Here is an 18,815-nt window from a genome sequence, read left to right as displayed (position 1 = left end):
TGGGGGTGCCTGGATGGCTGAGTCGGTTGAGCATGTGACTTCGGCTCAGGTCATGATCTCGCGGTTCTTGAGTTTGAGCCTCGCGTTGGGCTCTGTGCTGACAGCTCAGAGCCTGGAGCTTGCTTCTGAATCCGTGACTCCCTCTCTCTCTGCCCCTCTACTGCTCATACTCTGTCTCTCAAAAAATAAATACATGTTTAAAAAAATTAAAAAAAAAAAAGGCAACCGATGGAATAGGAGAAGATATTTACAAATGACATTATGAGATAAAGGGTTAGTATCCAAAATCTATAAAGAACTTAATCAAACTCAACACCCAAAAAACAAATAACCCAGTGAAAAAATGGGCAAAAGACATGAATAGACACTTCTCCAAAGAAGACTTCCAGATGGCCAACTGACACATGAAAAAATGCTCAACATCACTCATCATCAGGGAAATACAAATCAAAACCACAGCGAGATACCACCTCACACCTGTAAGAATGGCTAACATTTAACAACTCAGGCAACAACAGATGTTGGCGAGGATGTGGAGAAAGAGGATCTCTTTTGCACTGCTGGTGGGAATGCAAACTGGTGCAGCCACTCTGGAAAAGTGTAGAGGTTCGTCAAAAAATTAAAAATAGAACTACCCTACGACCCAACAATTGCACTACTAGGTATTTGTCTAAGGGATACAAGTGTGCTGTTTCAAAGGGGCCCATGCACCCCAATGTTTATAGCAGCACTATCAACAATAGCCAAGTATGGAAAGAACCCAAACGTTCATCGATGGATGAATGAATAAAGAAGATGTGGTGCGCGCGCGCACGCACACACACACACACACACACACACACACACACACACACACACAAAATGGAGTATTACTCGGCAGTCAAAAAGAATGAAATCTTGCCATTTGCAACTACATAGATGGAACTAGAGGTATTATGCTAAGGAAATTTGTCAGAGAAAGAGAAATATCATATGAGGACTTTAAGATACAAAACAGATGAACATAAGGAAAGGGAAGCAAAAATAATATAAAAATGGAGGGGGACAAAACATAAAAGACTCTTAAATAGGGAGAACAGAGGGTTACTGGAGGGGTTGTGGGAGGGGGGGATGGGCTAATTGGGTAAGGGGCATTAAGGAATCTACTCCTGAAATCATTGTTGCACTATATGCTAATTTGGATGTAAATTTAAAAAAAAATAATAAAATAAAATAATATTTTTAATTAAAAAAAAAACTACTTATAATGGGTGACGTGACATAACACTATAAATTCTTAGAAGAAATAGACCTAGTCCATGTTCAGTTATTGTAAGACTAGCTATTTGTGTTAGGAGTATGTAATAGCAGAACATTCCTGAAGACATATATAGACACAAAATAGAAAGAAATACATGGTAGTATAGATATACCGAGTTAAGAAACAAATTATATCACTAAAAAAACATTGCCAAGTACCTCAATGAAGGAAAGAGGAGATTAAGTGTCAATGAACTAACAGAAGTAAACTAAAAACAAGGTAGAAAGATCACTGGGGAAAAAATTAAAAAATGAAAGAATTAAAGTAAGAAAGATAAATCTCAGCTAATGGATCTTAAGACAGAATATATATTTAAAAGTGTTAATTAAGTACATAACTAGTGATATGTATAGAAGAGAATATAAGTAAAAGGAGGAAGCAGGAATCCAAAGTAGCACTCCCACCACAGCAGGGAGGGCTATAAGACAAAGAAAGAGTAAAAATAAAAACTGCTGTAATGTGACCCTCAAAAAAAGAGATAAATGAAAAGCTTTCTGGCAGATGCCATAAAGAGCAAAAAGGGCAATAAATTCTACTTTATGCCTTTAAGGGTTTTTTTAAGCAATTGTTTAGAGTTAATGGGACAGATCCCAATATCACTCAACTTAAGGTATGCCCAAAACATCCATCAGTTTTACAGCCTTCGGCACAAACTAAAACTGATCACGAATCTAACATATTCAAAAACACCAACAGGGAAGAAGGGCCTTTTAATGACCACAGTGGAATCCCATGAGCAACATTTAACCAAGTAGAGAGCTACTTAATGTTTCAAAGATAATTGAACTGCAGGAGAGAATCTAGCTCCAAGGCAGTGCGACTCTAGAGCATACACTTTAGATAAATGTCAGTACACACAAATATTAATTACATGCTTGGTTTTTTTGTCCCTCTCCATTCCAGCATGATCTTTGAGAGCAAGAATCTCAAGCATTCTTTAAAATTAAGAGAAACATCTATATATCCAACAGGTCCTCAGTAAAGTCCAATAAATAACCTACTGTGGTGGGGGGTATGAGTGCAAGTCTTTGAACCTTTTTCTAAGGCTAATTTTGAGCTTTATAAGAAAACACTATTTGCTCCCTCAAGCAGTGAACTCAAAATAACCAGAAAATAATTTTAAAACAAACTTACCCTCCAAGCAAGTCTGCAGTGTCACTTTGTTGATTCATATTGACAACCCTCAAATGGTGGCCTTTTAAAAAGAAAGGGCAAAAGGGTCACTCTGAAAATTTCAAGACTGATTATATCCAGTGTGATCCTTAAAGATGTGTGGACATGGGCACATTTCCTCTGCTCCTCTTATTTTAATTTCAGGAATTTTAACCATTCAAAATTTTCACCTAACCCAGAGAGATACACAAGAAGATTCACTGTGTATTATTGCTCTAGCATCAGATAACTGAAAACAACAAAAAAATCCTTCAATAAGTAAATGTCTATAAATTAGAATTAAATAAACATCCAATACGTAATATTATTTAACCATTAGGAGTAAAGCAGTTCTGTTTTTAAAGATATCCAATTTGCTTATAAACTAAATGCAATATATAAGAATGTGATCCCATTTGTTTCAACACAAACCCAAACTTAAATGTTTATATATTTGCTGACCATAGGTGAGAACTGGAAACAGTTGGGGCACCTGAGTGACTTAGTCAGTTGAGTGTCCAACTCTTGGTTTTGGCTCAGGTCATGATCTCATGGTTGTGGAATCAAGCCCCACATTGGGCTAGGCACTGACAGCATGGAGCCTGTTTGGGATTCTCTCTCTAGCTCTCTCTCTGCCCAACCCCAGCTCTTGCTTTCTATTTCCAGGTAAATAAATAAGCTTAAAAACAGATAAACAAATAAACTGAAAAAGATAATGCTAGGCTGTAACAGTAGTTATTTCCAAGGGAAAAAAATTACATTACTTCCAAGGAAAAAATTTCCAGTGGTTACTTCCAGGCAGTGGTGAGGTGGCACTTTTTAAACTCCAGTATTTTTTGGACATTTTATTTAAGAAAAAAAAAAGGCAGACAGTGTGAAATGTTTATTGTGTGGGGGCAGAATGTTTCTCCTCTAAGTTACCTGTAATGTGAGCCAAGTACTGGACAGTAGAGGTTTTGCCAGTCCCAGTCTCTCCCACCAGCAATACCGGTTCCCCTTTGCTAACACACACTGCAAGCTGTTCAATAAGAATGGAGGATGGCCTTGTGGGAGCAAAAGTGAACTTCTCCCTGGGAAGGGGAAAACAAGTAAGCAGTTAGAGAAACAGACTACAAGTTTCCTTCAGTGTAGGAACCAGATTTTCCGGATTCCACAAAAATGAGAAGAGAACTGACAATAGCTGTCTTGATGCTATAAACAGATATCCTTACAACCTAGGAATCGCAGAATTTATTCATTCATTCTACAAACATTGAGTATTTATACACCTAGTACTTTACTAGACTCTAGAGAATCAAAACACCCATAAGGTAAGACATTATCTGCACTAGCTATGTCATCTTCGGCAAATTACTTAGCCTCTCTTAGCCCTCATCTCCTCACCTATAAAATTTAGGTAAGAGTGACTATTTGTAGTGGGTTGAATAGCCTTCTCCCAAAATTCATGTCCACCCAGAAGGTGTGAATGTGACCTTATTGGAAAAGAGGGTCTTTGCAGCTATAACAAAGTTAAAATCCTATCATACTGGCTTTAAGGGTGAGCCTTAAATCCATTGACTAGTATCCTTACAAAAAGAGAGAATTAGAAACACAAACACACACAAGAAAGAAGATGATCTGACAATGAAGACGGAGATGGGAAGGATGCAGCTACAGGGGCAAGGAACACCAAAGACTGCTGGTAACCATTAGAAGCCAGGAAGAGGCAAAAGCCTTCAGGGGAAGTATGGTCCTGCCAACATCTTGATTTCGGACTTCAAGCCTCCAGAACTGTGAGAGAATAAATGTCTGTTGTTTTAGGCCACCAAGTTATGGTAATTTGTTATGGCAGCTGTAAGACACTAATTATTAATTCATAAAATTATTTCCACCACTACACGAGAGAACATATGCAAAGCACTCAGCACAATGTTAGGAGTATAGTAAGTATTTAATGAATGGTAACTAGATCTCAGAATCATTCCAGCATTCAAGGAATTTACAGACTAACGTTAGGATCTAGCCTAACTTCCAAGGGAAGCTTACTCTGCTAAATACACTACAATGAATAAAATCAAAGATACATCTTTGCTAGTCCCAAATCCCTAACAACCCTCCTCACCTCCTTCACCTATTAACATCTAATTTCACAGAATATACTTTGGGAAAGTACTGCTTCTTACCATCCAGCACAGGGGAGAGATCACCATTCACACACGTTTTGCTTGGAGACAGGGGGCTAGATTAACCCTCCTATCATGTTCCTAACGTCCCACGGTCTCAGACTAGTTGAGAGCCTATTTACCTCTGTATGTGGACAGCCTCACTTTGTTTCCGAAGAAGCCGCACTCGACCCACTTGCACATCTAACTCATTGATCACAATTTCCGGTTTATAAAGTTGACAGAAAAATTCAGCCTGTGGGAGGGGAAAGAGTAAACTTCTGTATGATCTTTTAAAACAATTCTGTACACGCTTCAAACATTTCCTCATGCATGTCTGTTACTGTGCCCCTCTAATTAGCCCTTTACTAACAAGCATTTTCTACTTCCAAGACAGGTGAGTTAACTTTAATTATGTCTTTTTAAAAATTTTCTAAATTCTGCGGTTTTATTTGAAAACATTGATCATGAATGTTTCCCTGTAGTGGTAGTTTTTATTCATTCAAATAAGCCCATATCTGCCTATCTCTAAAGTGAACACATTAACATATTCCAATAGTGAATGAACAGAAAGTTCTACTCCTATAATTTATGAAAAAAATCAAAGTGATTTTTCTTCAGTTATGCTTTCCTCTGCTTTAGATTCTAACATAATGCAGGAAACAATGACTTGAATAAACCATAGTACATCTGACCACAGCCAAAACACAGAAAAGCTGTCAGAGAGGCTCCAGGGTCTCTACCCAAGAGCCATTCTTTCTTATCCTTGTTGCTAACTCTAAGAACCCAGATTTTGTTTAGATTTGGGTCAGGAATGGAAGGGGTAGCAAAGTATTCAGGGAAAGTAAATCTCTCTTCCACCAAAAGGGATAATGATCAATCTAAGCCAACTGAGGCAGCTTCATTTCTTTTATTATGTAAGCCCCTTTCAGTAGGTGTTCTGTCACCTGCAGCCAAAACCATCCCAACAGGTTCAGAATGCTAAGGAGCAGTTCCTGACATAAAGCTTTTTTGAGTCATCATTCATTTGAGAATGCCAGCCACCTACCACAAGACAGGCCTCAGACAGTTCTCTAGCTACCATCACCACTGCTAAAAAGCTCTCTCCTCCAAAAATACAATTTTTGAAATAAAGCAAGAATGGCAAAATATTAAAAATGTCATCAATGAACCTAGGTACTATTCTTTGTACTATTCTTTTCAACTTTTCTGATGTTAATAATGAAAAGGTGGAAAAAATCTAATTGTGCATAAAACTATAGACAAAGGTGTTAGTAAAACAATTCCAGTCCTGAGTCCACAATCTACAGAACACGCTCATTAAAACACCAGAGAAAATAAAGCATGCATGTGATATAAGGCACAATGCAGCTCACTTTAAAAATGTAGAACACATGACGGGCACCTGGGTGGCTCAGTCGGTTGAGCGTCCGACTTCGGCTCAGGTCATGATCTCACCATTCGTGAGTTCGAGCCCCGCATCGGGCTCTGTGCGGACACCTCAGAGCCTGGAGCCTGCTTCAGATTCTGTGTCTCCCTCTCTCTGCCCCTCCCCTACTTGTGCTCTGTCTTTCTCTGCCTCTCAAAAATAAAGAAACGTAATAAAAAAAATATTTTAAAAAAAAGAAGAATGTAGAACACATGGAGAATTACTTATTTAGAAGATAGTGAGAGCTTTATGTCCATGAAAGGGAGCAATGAAACTACCAACTTTCAGAGGAGGTAGTTATTGCAAAGGAGCTGTTCTAGGTAAGGACCAGAGACTAGCAAATAAACTAAATAACCCAGCTTCCTTTCAACAGAGAGGCAAAAATAATAGTACTACGTACCTTTTTCTTGGAAATGTTCAATTTGCTTCCAATGACTTCTGCCATTTTCAGTTTGCTTGTATGCTTAGAAAGCATTGCTGTGAAACAGTCCAGAGCCTATTAAAATAACCAAGGTCAATGCCGACTGACTTTTTAAAATACTGTATTAATAACAGAGTGCCACTATCCTGGCCACAAAAAGAACATAAAACCCAACAGGAACATTTCTGTAAGAGTAAGGAGAGTAGAAATAAAGTACCAGCTCTAGCGTCAAGGACCTTATCATAAGAGAGACAAGACACAAACAAATGTGAAGCCTTTGCTATCCAAATACTAGTTAATTGGGAAAAATTTTTAAAAGGCTCATTTTACAAATCTGACTCTACAGTGGAAGTAACTCCAAAAGATTAATTTCTAGCTGTAAAGGTAAATTCTTGGTGCACAATAAAAAAATCACACTGTCATTACCCTCATCCAGTACTCAATCTCAGCAACTTCTGATAGGCCAACCAGATATGTGCCTCCTGATGTAATGAAATATAAAGTACATATCACCACCAAAAAAAGAGTCTACCCAAAAAAAGTCTGAATTTGAGGGGCGCCTGGGTGGCTCAGTCGGTTGAACGTCCGACTTTGGTTCAGGTCATGATCTCACAGTTCATGGGTTCAAGCCCCACATCGGGCTCTGTGCTGACAGCTCAGAGCCTGAAGCCTGTTTCAGATTCTGTGTCTCCTTCTCTCTCTGTCCCTCCCCCACTCGCACTGTCTCTCTCTGTCTCAAAAATAAATAAACATTAACAAAATTTTTTTTAAAAAAGGTCTGAATTTGAATACATTGAGCATTTGTTAAATTTCCATTTACAGGAAAGATAAGAGATAAAATGACAACGGAAAGGATACCACGAGTGTGGCAAACAAAGAATACATTTGGTTCTGCCACCACCAAATGTTAAAATATCCATAAAATTTGGGGCGCTTGGGTGGTTCAGTTGGTTGAGCATCTGACTTCGGCTCAGGTCATGATCTCGCGGTTTGTGGGTTTGAGCCATGCATCAGGCTCTGCTGACAGCTCAGAGCCTGCAGCCTGCTTCAGATTCTATGTCTCCCCCTTCTCTGCCCCTCCCATGCTCATGCTCTGTCTCTCTCTGCCTCTCAATAATAAATAAATGTTAAAAAAAATTTTTTTTAAAGAGAGGGAACTTATCCAGTCCTTGTCCCTAGTATCTGGCACAGAGCTTCAAAAATCCTTGGAATTACCAAGAGTAAGAAGTGTTTTTTGTTATTTACTAGGGCCCCTTTGGATCATATTATTATGCTAATAAACAAGGTGACTCCTGATGGACCCTTAGGCAGTTTAAGGGAGGGGCTGGTCTGGCCAGAAAGACCCAGCACTTACTGGAGGGGTGGAGCTGAAAGTTCTACCCTCTGGAGTGGGAGGAGGGGCTAGAGATTGAGCTCCATCATATGGACAATGACAGAAGACCCCAATAAAAGCCTTGGGTGGCTCAGTTGGTTAAGCTTCCAAGTCTTGATTTCCGCTCAGGTCCTGATCTCATATTTCATGAGATAGAGCCCCGCACAGGGCTCTGAGCTGACAGCAGGGAGCCTGCTTGGGATTCTCTCTGTCCCTCCCCCACTCACGGTCTATCTCTCTGAATATAAATAATATTAAAACAACAACAACAACAACAACACTGGACATCCAAAGTTCAGAGAACCTCCTTGTTGGTGGACATACTGATGAACCAGGAAGGCAGCACACCCTGACTCCAAACGAACAGAAGCTCCTGTATAATCAGGATCCTTGAAACTTTGCCTTTTTTTGTCTCCTTCATCTGACTGTCTTTAAGTTATACCTTTTATAATAAAACTATTACGTATACTGTAAGTATAGTGCTTTCAATGAGTTCTGTGGGTTACTGATCACAATACGGTCGTGGAAACCCCTGAATTTATAGTTGGTAGGTCACAAGTGAGAGTAGCCACCAAGACTTGCAGCCTGAGTCTAAAGTGGGGGCAGTCTTCTAGAGGACTGCACCCTTGACCTGTAGGGTCTACACTAACTCAAGATAGTCAGTATCAGAACTGGATTGAATTACAGAACACCAGCTGGTGTCAGAGCAATGAAGAAGCAACAGGATAAAGCCAAAAGGTGGAACGTTCTGCAAAATGGGCCTGATCTCTTCAACAAGGTAATATCTCTTAGGGGCGCCTGGGTGGCTCAGTCAATTAAGTATCCAACTTCAGTTCAGGTCATGATCTCACAGTTTGTGGCTTCAAGCCCCATGCTGGGGTCTGTGCTGACAGCTCAGAGCCTGGAGCCTGTTTCGGATTCTGTGTCTCCCTCTCTCTCTGCCCCTCCCCACTCATGGTCTCTCTCAAAAACAAATAAACATTAAAAATAAAATTAAAAAAAAAAAAACAAGATAGTATCTGTAAAGAGGGGAACCCTGATAGTAAAAGCATTCTTAAGCTTATATGCACAGAAAAAAATCTGGGAGCGCCTAGCTGGCTTAGTCACTAATGCATGTGACTCGATATCCGGGTTGTGAGTTTGAGCCCCACATTAGATATAGAAATTACTTAAAAATAAAATCTTAAAAAAGAGGAAAAATATCTGGAAGGAGATACACCAAGGTGTTAAAAGTGCTGGAGTACCTCTGAATGAAAGAATATTTTTATCACTTTGCTTTCCTATATTTTCCCATTTTCAACAATACATATATACTGTTTCTATATTAATAAAATACTTGTATACAAATGTTCAGGGCAGCATTATTCAGGTAGCCAAAAGGTAAAGATAACCCACATATCCATTAACGAATAAATGGATAAACAAAATGTGATATATTGATACAGTAAAATGTTATTCAGCCAAAAAAAAAGAATGAAGTATTAACTCATGCTACAACTTGGATTAACCGAGAAAATAAGCAGAGTCAAAGAAGCCAGATACAAAGAGTCATGTATCGTATGATTCCATTTATATGAAATGTCCAAATTTAGCTAATCTATAGACAGAAGGTAGATCAGTGGTTGCCAGGGGATATAGAGAGGGGAAAATGAGGATAATGGCTAATGGGTACATGATTTTCCTTTGGGGTGATGCAATTAGAGAGAGTTCTATAATTAGATAGTGGTGATGGTTCCATAATTCTGTGAATACAGTAAAAAACGCTGAGTTGCAAACTTTAATAAAAGAGTGGATTTTATTGTATGTGAATCATGCCTCAATAAAGTGGTTCTATGCAAACACACAGAATGACATTCTAAAACAGAGACTAAAGATAATAGGAATCCTATTAATGCCACAGTTTTATTTTAAAAATACAAAACAGGGGTGCCTGGGTGGCTCAGTTGGTTAAGTGTCCAACTTCGGCTCAGGTCATGATCTTGTGGTTCGTGGGTTCAAGCCCTGCATCGGGCTCTGTGCTGACAGCTCAGAGCCTGGGGCCTGCTTCGGATTCTGTGTCTCCCTCTCTCTCTGCCCCTCCCCCGCTCATGCTCTGTCTCTCTCTGTTTCTCAATAAATAAATGTTAAAAAAAAATTTTTTTTAAATAAAAAACAAAGTTTTTTCTTAGAAAAATGAGAAATTTAGGGGAATGAGAAGGCAAGTTCATGGGAGAGAAGATCGAAATTCAAGCAAGGACTGACACACAGCATTTCAGGTTCGGCTCCCCGTAAGTGTGAACTCCATATGTGGTTTCTTTCTACTCAAGCTAACTGCCAAACACAACAAGACACCGTAAACTCTCCTCAATCCTAGCTAACGGAAACCAGAACACTTTATAATCAAAAGTGGTTAGAGGAGCCAAGATGGTGAACAGCATGGAAGTTTTTTGTGTGTCTCGTGGCCATGAAATACAGCCAGACCAACACTAAACCATCCTACACACCTAGAAAACTGACTGGAGGATTAACAGAACAATCTGCACAACCTGAACCACAGAATTCAGCAGGTATGCGGCGCAGAGAAGTGAACCTGGGGAACGAGAAGGTGCAGGAAGGGAGGTGCTTTTGCGAGCAGAGTGAGGACGGAGACTGAGGAGGGGAGAATATGGGAAAAGCACCCCTCCCCAAAAGCAGCTGGAGAGAAAGTGTTAAATTGGAAACAGCTGCAGGGACTAAACTCTAATCAAAAGTGGTCAGTGCTTTAAGAGCCCACAGATCTTCAGGCAGTATCACTTTTATTCCTAAACAGGCAGGAACAAATCTCTAAATCTAAAATATGGCAGAGTTGTAATTCAATAGGGTTTCACTCCCACATAACACATTTTTTCCCCAAGCCCCGCATACAAGGCTATACTTTGCAACCCCCACATAAATTTTTCTGAACAAAGTTAAAAGGTCCTACAGAGACTAGTGGAGGGATCAGACAAATAAAACTCTATCAGACAGACTATGAAATTATATCTAGGAATAAATATTGAACATTTTTTTCAGTAGGCACCACACCCAATGTGAGGCTCAAAACCACTACCCCAAGATCAAGATGCTATACTGGGCCAGCCAGGGACCCTTAAATACTAAACATTTTAGAAACGCTACATTTTACAACACTCTTATCACCTGGGAGATTTTGTTTTTATTTATCTTTAATTTCAGTGTCTGTTTTACTCTATCCAAACTATACTTGTTATTAGTAGTAACCTGTTTCAAAACCAAACATTTATTATGCACAATTAGTTTTAAGACATTAGTTCGGTTTTAACTAGCTAGGAATAATAAACACAAAAGAAAAATCCTGATAGCAGCCAAGAGACAGAAAATAAAAATGAAAATCAATAGCCTTATAGAGTACAGAGAAAACAAACAGGAAGATTCTGAAGATTCTCTTACCTCTTGAAAAATATTTAAGGATGCTGATGAAGACAGACTGTCAAAGCTATGAACGATCCTATTACACCAATTCAGTAGATCCCTTTAAAAAAAAAAAAAAAAAAAAAAAGCCAGGAAATAAAAGACCATAGGTCATAGACAACAAAGACATCAGCGTTAAATTCAATCCACTTAAGTCTGGAGACACCAGACAATGAAGTCTCACTGTAACTCTGACATTGTGAAAATAAACAGAGCAGTGGAAAGAATAAGTGAGGGGGTCCCACTCCCTACCCCTACCAGGAAGTGATCTATCATTCATTTTACCCCAATCCATGCCAAACAAGGTTGAGGGGTGGCCAATAAGTTCTCAGAGCAAACTGAGGGGAACTGTCCATTCCTAATGCTCACTTCTCAAAGGGCAAGTCAACCATCAAGAAAAGAAAGCAAAGGCCCAGAACCCATACATATAAGCAAAATCCAAGTCTTATTTATGACCCCAAATGTAACAACAACAAAAAAAACTAGTGAAAGAATTATGTCAGTAACTAGTCCCAACCTTCTAAAGTTATTTTTTGGGGGTGCCTGGGTGGTTCAGTCAGTTAAGCATGCGACTCACAGTTTGTGAGATCAAGCCGTGCATCAGGCTCCATGCTGATTGCGCAGGGCCTGCTTGGAATTCTTCTCCCTTTCTCTGCACCCCCCAACTAAATACAGATTTTTCTTTAAATAAAGTTATTATTTTTTCTTTTAAATTTTTTTTTAAGTAGGCTCCATGCCCAATATGGGACTTGAACTCATGACTCTGAGTTTAAGAGTCCCATGCTCTTAAACTGAGCCAGCCAGGTGCCCCCAAAGTTACTTTTTAAAGCTAAAATAACATTACCTATAATAAGCCTTCTCAATGATTAACTATAAGATCTGAAAACAGGATCGTACACCATGAAGCAGTTCTAATTTCAGGTCTAATTTCAGGTGTAATTTCAAAACCTGACCCCTCATAGCCATTTAATGCTAGCTGCTAAGAACTTTAAAGGGAAGGAATTTTTACAATATCAACTCAAGAGGTGCCTGGGAGGCTCAGTTGGTTGAGGACCCAACTTTGGCTCAGGTCATGATCTCATGGCTTGTGAGTTACAGCCCCGCATCAGGATCTGGGCAGACAGCTCGGTGCCTGGAGCCTGCTTCAGATTCTATGTCCCCCTCTCTGCTTGCCCCTCCCCCATTTGCGCTCTTGAGCGCACTCTCTCTCTCAAAAATAAATAATCATTAAAAATCAATCAATCAATCAATCAATAAAACATCAAGAGGCACCTGGCTGGCTCAGTCAGTGGAGTATGGGACTCCTGACCTTGGGGTCAGGGGTTCAAGCCACACATTGGGCATGGAGCCTACTTACAAGATGAATAAATAGAATATCAACCTGAGTTGTCTGGGTGGCTCAGTCAGTGGGGTGTCTGACTCTTGATTTTGGCACAGGTCATGATCCCAGGGTTGTGGGATCGAGCCCCATGTCGGGCTCCACACTGAGCATGGAGCCTGCTTAGGAATCTCTCTCTCTCTCTCTCTCCCTCTGCCCCTCTCCCCTACTCTCTCTCACTCTAAAATTTAAAAATATATATACGTATACACTCAAGGTTTAATCCAGTACCTTAGAGACAACTCTCTTCCCTCAAGGCTTAGTCCTTTGTTTTCTCTTCTGGCTTCTGAAACTTCCTCAGGTGCCTGTTCACATGTAACAGAACTATCATTCTGAGAGTGATGTTTCTCTCCAGTAATTTGGATGTAAATGTCAAGCAAGTGATCAGTTACTGCCAAGAGGCTGGGATATCTGTTCTGAAGAACCTGACAGAGGGAGGAAAAAAAGCAAAGAAAATTTAGCAGCAGACACAGTGATTTTTAAAAGCACATGTGAACTCCTGCTGATATTAGTCAACCAAAAAATGAATTTCCCTCTAAAATTTGTACCAAGTACAGTTGTCCCCCCCCCATCCACAGGGGATACGTCCCAAGACCCCCAGTGGATATGTGAAACTGCAGTTAGTATGAAACCCTATAAATACTATGTTTTTTTCCAAAACAGACATTCCTATGATAAAGTTTAATTTATAAATTAAGCATAGTAAGAAGTTAACAATAATTAATAATAAAATAGAATTATAACAATATGCTGTAATAAACATTATATGAATGTGGTCTCTCAGTATATCTTGTACTGGGGCACCTGGGTGGCTCAGTTGGTTAAGTGTCCGACTTCAGCTCAGGTCATGATCTCACAGTTTGTGAGTTCCAGCCCCGCGTCAGGCTCTGAGCTGTCAGAACAGAGCCTGCTTCCAATTCTGTGTCTCCTTCTCTCTGCCCCTTCCCCACTCACGCTCTGTCTCTCTCTCAAAAATAAAAACATTAAAAATTAAAAAAAAAAGAAATTTATTCAATATATTTTGTACTATGATAACGTAAAGTGATAAAATGCCTACATGAGATAAAGTGAGATGAATGACACAGGCATTGTGACATACTGTCAGGCTATTTCTGGCCTTCTGACAACATCAGAAGGAGGACCATCTAGACTGAGGTTGACCATGGGTAGCTGAAAGAACAAAAAGTGACAGGGATAAGGGGGAACTACTGTGTAAGAACTTATGCCAATACCCACACCCCTGTCGCCCTCAAAGACCACAACTTTTTTCCTAGCCAAATGCAGTTATCTGACAACCTCACCATTTACACAACCTAGGGTGTAGAAGCCAGATGGTAAAAGGGTGTCCAAGCAACATATACATCCAAGTCCTAGGAACTGACTCACTGAAAAATCCTGCAAGTACTACTTACTCTAATTTTTAACTTTATTTTGAGAGATAGAAATATCGTGAGTTGGGGAGGGGCAGAGAGAGAGGAAGGAGAGAGAATCCCATGCAGGCTCCATGCTGCCAGCACAGAGCCAAATGTGGGGCTCAACTCACTAAGCGGTGAGATCATGACCTGAGCTGCAACCAAGAGTCAGACAGAGGCTCAACTGACTGAGCCACCAAGGCATCCCAATACTTACTCTGATTTTAAACAAAATTCTAGTAAGGTTTGTTATGTCATTTCTCAGCAGATGCAATCAGAAGCAGTTAATAGGAAAAGAGAAACTAAGTGTGTAAAACCAAACCACAGTAAAACGATTAATGTTAAGTACTGATAAAAAGCAATCGATCTTTAAAAAGCAAACAACAGGGGCACCTGGGTGGCCCAGTCGGCTGGGCATCCGACTGTCCAACTCTTGGTTTCAGCTCAGGTTATGATCTCGCAGTTCGTGGATTCAAGGCCCTCCTCCAGCTCTATGCTGACAGCACAGTGCCTGCTTGGGATGCTCTCTCTCCCTTTCTCTCTGCCCCTCCCCTGCTTGCACGTGTGCACTCTCTCTGTCTCTCTCGAAATACATAAATAAACTTAAAAAAAAACAACTTTAAAACAAATAAAATTAAAATTTAAAAAAGCAAATAACAGAAATTAAAAGGCAAAAGATGTAGTCCTATTCACTTCAATAACTATTGAAAATTTTCTGCAGAATGATAATTAGTGCTCATGATATTGGTTCCAAGGTTTTATGATATGGACTTATTCAGGCAAGTCTATTTTAAAAGGAAGGGAAATATGTATATATTAGAAATACTGTCATCCAGGGGCACCAGGCTGGCTAAGTTAGTAGAACATGTGGCACTTGATCTTGGGGTCATCAGTTCCCACATCAGGTGTATAGTTAATACAAAAAAAAATTTTTAAAGAAAAGAAATATTGTCATCCAATACATTTAAGTTACCTTGAAGGTATATTGTCATTCCAATTTGTATATGAAAGATGCACTTACTCTGTATATGTAATACACACATATTTACAAAGATAAAGAACTAAAACCTTTTAACAAATGTCATCTGAAGTGGCAGATCTCATAGATTTTACTTCTTCATGTTGTTTTATTGAAGGATTTTACAACAAATATTGCTGAAAACATTGAATATGGATTAAAAATTAAAACAGAAAAATAACAAAATCAATAAATTCAGTTAAATGGATACACGCACAGGTTTTTTAAATACAGAATATAAATTTTTGTGTAGGGATGGAACATTTATAAAATTGGTCATATATATTCATGACCTTGGTCACCACAAAATATAGACTATTTTCATCACCCCTTAAACAAAAAGTTCCCTCATGTCGCTTCTGCAGTCAGTCCCTTCCCCCACACCCCTGCCTGTGGGAATCAGGAATGAGAATCCAATCCCTATGGTTCTGCTTTCAAGTCTGTCACATACATGTAATCATATAGGATGGAGCGTGTAGTTTGGTTTCTCTTACTCAGCTATTGTTTTTGAGATTCATCTAAACACCACTTCATGTATCACTAGTTTAATCCTTTTTACCGCTGAGTAGTAATTCCATTATATAAGTGTGTAAATAGTTAATTTTTAAAATATAATTTGTTATTTCAGCAGGACATCAAAGACAGCCTTCTAAGCATAAAATGAGTGGGGGTGACAGCAATAGAAATGCAATTCCTTGTACTTCCCATGAGGTCAGCATAGGAGATTACTGTATTTTCTAACTAATATACACAAGTGTTTTCGCCACCAGTCACTTATTCAGATGAGTAAGAATTTATTAGTAAGTCCAGAAGTTTAAAAATAACAAGTGAGCCTCTCAAGGTCAACTATTTAAATATGATATACTTCATATAAGTGATGAGGTGAATGCTCCTATGGTACGTCCTGTGAACAGAATGACTCACAGCTGTTCATGACAGAAATGGAAAGATGAGCTTTGGCTTTTACTTTAAGTAAAGAAAACAAGTGAAAAAAAAATAAAGTAGCTGTAAATGTTGTTCTGATCCTTTCAATCCCCAAAAAAAATCACACCTAAATGAGAACTTCAGACTCCTTTTTAAAGAACAGATGGCAATTTAGGAATGAAAACTAAACATTCAAAGGTCTACAACTGCAAAAGAAAAGAGCTGCATGATAACAGAGTAATACATCAAACAATTACAAACGGCCAGGCATAGTGGATGCTGGGGACACTGGAGGGGCTACTGTTGCAGGCAGCAAAGTGGGGAAAGACCTACACAGAAATAAGACACCTGGGAACCAGAGTGAGATAAGAAATTCACAAGTCCAAAACAGGCTGCAGGGTTATAAAAAAAAAAAAAATCACACTGGCAAGAGAAGGCTTCTGAGAGATTGCACGATCAAGCCTTCTCCAGTAATATGGTGAAGTAGATACCGCCCTGAAAAACCCCCTCTGCTAATAAACAACTAAAATATTTGATAACATTGTCTTGTCACTTATTTAAATAAAAACTTATAGCAAGAGTAAAGCATCCTTCCCATGCCTGAATGATCACTGACAATGCATTTCTCTAAGATGAAGCATTGCAGATTAGGAAGCTTTCCAAATGAGGGAGTAGATACAAAGGGAAAATGAGAGGTTAGCAGGGTGAGGAGAGGTATACCTCATAATGATTAAGGATAACCAGCAAAAACTAAAGTGAATCAATGTGGAAAATAAAAAATTAATAATTTATCTCAATTTTCATTAATACCCGGAACACAATGTACACTAAGTTGCTGGGTGTTAAAGACATTAGTTACAAAACAACTCAGTAAACAAACAAAAAAAGTTCTTTGGAAACAACGGAGAAAACTTAAATACAGTCTGAGAATTATATGGTAATGAGGATGGGGCACCTGGGTGGCTCAGTCAGTTGAGTGTCTGACTCTTGATCTCAGCTCAGGTCATGATTTCACAGTTCGTGGGTTTGAGCCCTACTTTAGGCTCTACACTAACAGTGAGGAACCTGCTTGAGATTCTCTCCCTCTCTCTCTGTCCATCGCCTGCTCATGCTTGCACACATGCACTCTCTCTCAAAATAAATAAATAAACCTTAAAAAAAAATGGTACTGAGGAATTACTGTTCATTTTATAGAGTATAATAAAGTTATTGTGATTACGCATGAAAATGCATTTAAGTTTTTAGAGATGCATAAGTATGAAACGTTTGCTTTCCGATATATTCGCAAATAAATACCAGATGAAGTTAGTACAGTAAAATGTTAGCACATTAACTATTAATGAGTATTTTGGTGATTCATTACACCATTTCCTCTATTTACATGTATATCTGGAACTTTTAACAATAAAAACTAAAGAAAAGCATCTGTACTTTCTCACTAATAACTACATACCTCATTCAGTTCTTTCTTATCCATGTTATCCATGTGAATTTTGGTCCAATATTTGTCTAGCAGAGCAGCATGACTATTTAGAGGTCGATACCAATTTCCTCCACAGCTCAAGAGTCTGTATTTCAAAATAAAAAAAAAATTACACAAAATTCCCAATTTTAATCTTTTTTTTTTTTTTTAAACTTTTATTTATTTTTGAGACAGAGAGAGAGAGAGCATGAATGGGGGAGGGTCAGAGAGAGAGGGAGACACAGAATCTGAAACAGGCTCCAGGCTCTGAGCAGTCAGCACAGAGCCCGACGCGGGGCTTGAACTCACGGACCGTGAGATCATGACCTGAGCCGAAGTTGGACGCTCAACCGACTGAGCCACCCAGGCGCCCCCCCCATTTTAATCTTTAATTATGCCTCTAGTTGCCCTTGCTAGACAATATCTCATATATGAATAATACTCACAACCCCTTCTGGTGCCAGATACTAGTATGTTGGGCTCATAGGGCAGAAGACAAATGAAAGGCTGCCAATTGACCCAAGTCTGACTCTTTTCCTAAGGGGGTACAATAGAGCTTTAACCAAGTTATTTTCTTAATCTATATATTTTATTTTTTTCTTCTAAATATGATATATTGTCAAGTCAGCTAACATACAGTACACACGGTGTACTCTTGGTTTCGGGAGTAGATTCCCATGATTCATCACTTATATACAACACCCAGTGCTCATCCCAACAAGTGCCCTCCTCAATGCCCATCACCCTTTTTTCCCTTCCCTCCTGCCACCTCCCCATCCACCCTGTTTGTTCTCTGTATTTAAGAGTCTCTTATGGTTTGCCTCCCTCCCTCTCTGTTTGAAACTATTTTTTCCCCTTCCCTTCCCCCATAGTCTTCTGTTGAATTTCTCAAATTCCACATGAGTGAAAACATGTATCTGTGTTTCTCTGACTGACTTATTTCATTTAGCATAATACTCTCCAGTTCCAGCCACGTTGTTGCAAATGGCAGAAATTCATTCTTGTCATTGCCAAGTAGTATTCCATTGTATATACAAACCGCAACTTCTTTATTCATTCATCAGTTGATGGACATTTGGGCTCTTTCCAGAATTTGGCTATTGTTGATGGCACTGCTATAAACATTGGGGTACATGTGCCCCTGTGAATCAGCACTCCTCTATCCTTTGGATAAATCCAAAGTGCTATTGCTGGGTTGTAGGGTAATTCTATTTTTAATTTTTTGAGGAAACTCCACACTGTTTTCCAAAGCAGCTGCACCAGTTTGCATTCCCAAAACCAGTGTAAGAGGTTTCCCGTTTCTCCACATCACCGCCAGCATGTTGTTTCCTGAGTTGTTAATTTTAGACACTGACTGCT

General features: G+C 39.1%; 1 protein-coding gene across 1 annotated transcript in view; it reads right to left on the bottom strand.

Annotated features, from left to right (window-relative positions):
- The window catches only part of MDN1 (midasin AAA ATPase 1), a 174,068-nt gene that overhangs the window by 130,713 nt on the left and 24,540 nt on the right, over positions 1-18,815 (bottom strand). The window contains exons 9-15 of the mRNA XM_019442848.2: positions 17,448-17,562; positions 12,872-13,065; positions 11,242-11,323; positions 6,423-6,518; positions 4,737-4,849; positions 3,374-3,522; positions 2,435-2,495 (exon numbers count right to left, since the gene is read on the bottom strand). Of these exons, the coding sequence (XP_019298393.2) occupies positions 2,435-2,495; positions 3,374-3,522; positions 4,737-4,849; positions 6,423-6,518; positions 11,242-11,323; positions 12,872-13,065; positions 17,448-17,562 (810 nt within the window). The remainder of the gene's footprint in view (positions 1-2,434; positions 2,496-3,373; positions 3,523-4,736; positions 4,850-6,422; positions 6,519-11,241; positions 11,324-12,871; positions 13,066-17,447; positions 17,563-18,815) is intronic.

The sequence above is a fragment of the Panthera pardus genome, unplaced genomic scaffold (genome assembly GCF_024362965.1).
Source record: "Panthera pardus isolate Hobbes unplaced genomic scaffold, ASM2436296v1 HiC_scaffold_17, whole genome shotgun sequence".
NCBI lineage: Eukaryota > Metazoa > Chordata > Mammalia > Carnivora > Felidae > Panthera > Panthera pardus.
The sequence above is the reverse complement of the archived record's forward strand: the minus strand, read 5'-3'. Positions and strand labels throughout refer to the sequence as shown.